General features: G+C 42.1%; 1 protein-coding gene across 1 annotated transcript in view; it reads left to right on the forward strand.

The window, feature by feature from the left end:
* LOC106523978 (homeobox protein Hox-D4b) overlaps nt 1-1,400 on the forward strand; it is a 3,472-nt gene extending 2,072 nt beyond the window's left edge. Inside the window, exon 2 of the mRNA XM_014017580.1 lies at nt 104-1,400. Within this exon, the coding sequence (XP_013873034.1) occupies nt 104-420 (317 nt within the window). The 3' untranslated portion in view covers nt 421-1,400. The remainder of the gene's footprint in view (nt 1-103) is intronic.
* Nucleotides 1,401-1,483: the final 83 nt, after the last annotated feature.

Below are 1,483 nucleotides of genomic sequence, written 5' to 3' on the forward strand. Positions count from 1 at the left end.
GAACAGCCTACACCCGGCAGCAGGTCCTGGAGCTGGAGAAGGAGTTCCACTTCAACAGATACCTGACCCGTCGGCGGCGGATCGAGATCGCGCACCCCCACAGTCAATCCGAACCACGTGGGCCCGGAGCCGAAGCGCCTGCGGACGGCCTACACGCGCCAGCAGGTCCTGGAGCTGGAGAAGGAGTTCCACTTCAGCCGCTACCTCACGCGCCGCCGCCGGGTCGAGGTGGCCCACGCGCTCTGCCTGTCCGAGCGGCAGGTGAAGGTGTGGTTCCAGAACCGGCGCATGCGCTGGAAGAAAGACAACAAGCTGCCGAACACCAAAGGCAGGAGCAAAAACAAGAAAGCGACGGACAACAACAACAACAACAACAGCAGCAGCAGCAGCGACACGGCGAAGGAGGCGATAAGTGTCTAAAAAAAAATGAACAAAAACTATTGGGAGCAGAAAATGGCCGCCAAAGTCAAATTGACTTCAAAACTGAGGTTGCGGGTTAAGATGGCCGCAGCCCTGAAGCAAATTGTAATGCTTTCAAATTCAAGCTTTTTGAATCCTTTCACGTATTGTTCATTATGCTTTTATTTTTGAAGGATTCCAGACGCTCTTTACAGGTTGAATCGGAGGCTGCATCAATTTCCGGTCTCATCTTTAATTAATCCATGAATGTATTGCAGGTTTTGGTAACCTCACAGTCAGACTGTCAGCTCTCTGGTACAAAAACAAACATTCAACATGGCACTGTTTGTTTAAAAAAAAGGAGAGAGAGAGAGAGAGACGTGTGTTTTTGGAGAAAACAGGGTTTTATTTCTACAGGGTAAACATATATTACAGGGTTTTGTACCTAAAAACTAGACTAATTTATGAATATGCACGTTACCAAAATGTTCCACAAACTGGCGCTTAGAAGAAGCAGCAGAAAGACCAAACGGCGCAGCCTCACGTGAAGAATAAATAGTTCGATAAATGTTTAAACATTTTGTAGGAAAGTAGCCATATTGTGCGTTTTTTAACGTTCTTAAAATTGAGGTTGATTCATTTGTAGGCACGGTTATATATTTTAAAAAACAGCCAAATTAGGAACAGAAAAATGCACAATATTCAGATGATTGTCTCAGGGTTACAGGGTTTTTATGAGAAACATTTCCTCAAATGTTTGGTTTTGGTTAATTAGCTTTTTATGTTTATGTTGCATAAAAAATGTTTAAATTCCAGTTTAATATGCTATTCAAGCCTTCATTACAGTACTTATTTTGTATTATTTAGAAGCATATTTTATTCAACTCTGTTTTTGTATTATATATATGTGTGTTCACTTTCTTAAAAGGACAAAACTACTTTTTGGTAAATGTTTTGATAATTAGTGTGGGAAAAGAATAAAACCGTTTTAAACAATAAAAGCGAGTGGATTTTTACGCATATTTTAGTTTGCGTGTGTGTGTGTGTGTGTGTGTGTGTGTGTGTGTGTGTGTGTGTGTGTGTG

This window comes from Austrofundulus limnaeus, unplaced genomic scaffold, assembly GCF_001266775.1.
Source record: "Austrofundulus limnaeus strain Quisiro unplaced genomic scaffold, Austrofundulus_limnaeus-1.0 Scaffold172, whole genome shotgun sequence".
NCBI classification, from domain to species: Eukaryota; Metazoa; Chordata; class Actinopteri; order Cyprinodontiformes; family Rivulidae; genus Austrofundulus; species Austrofundulus limnaeus.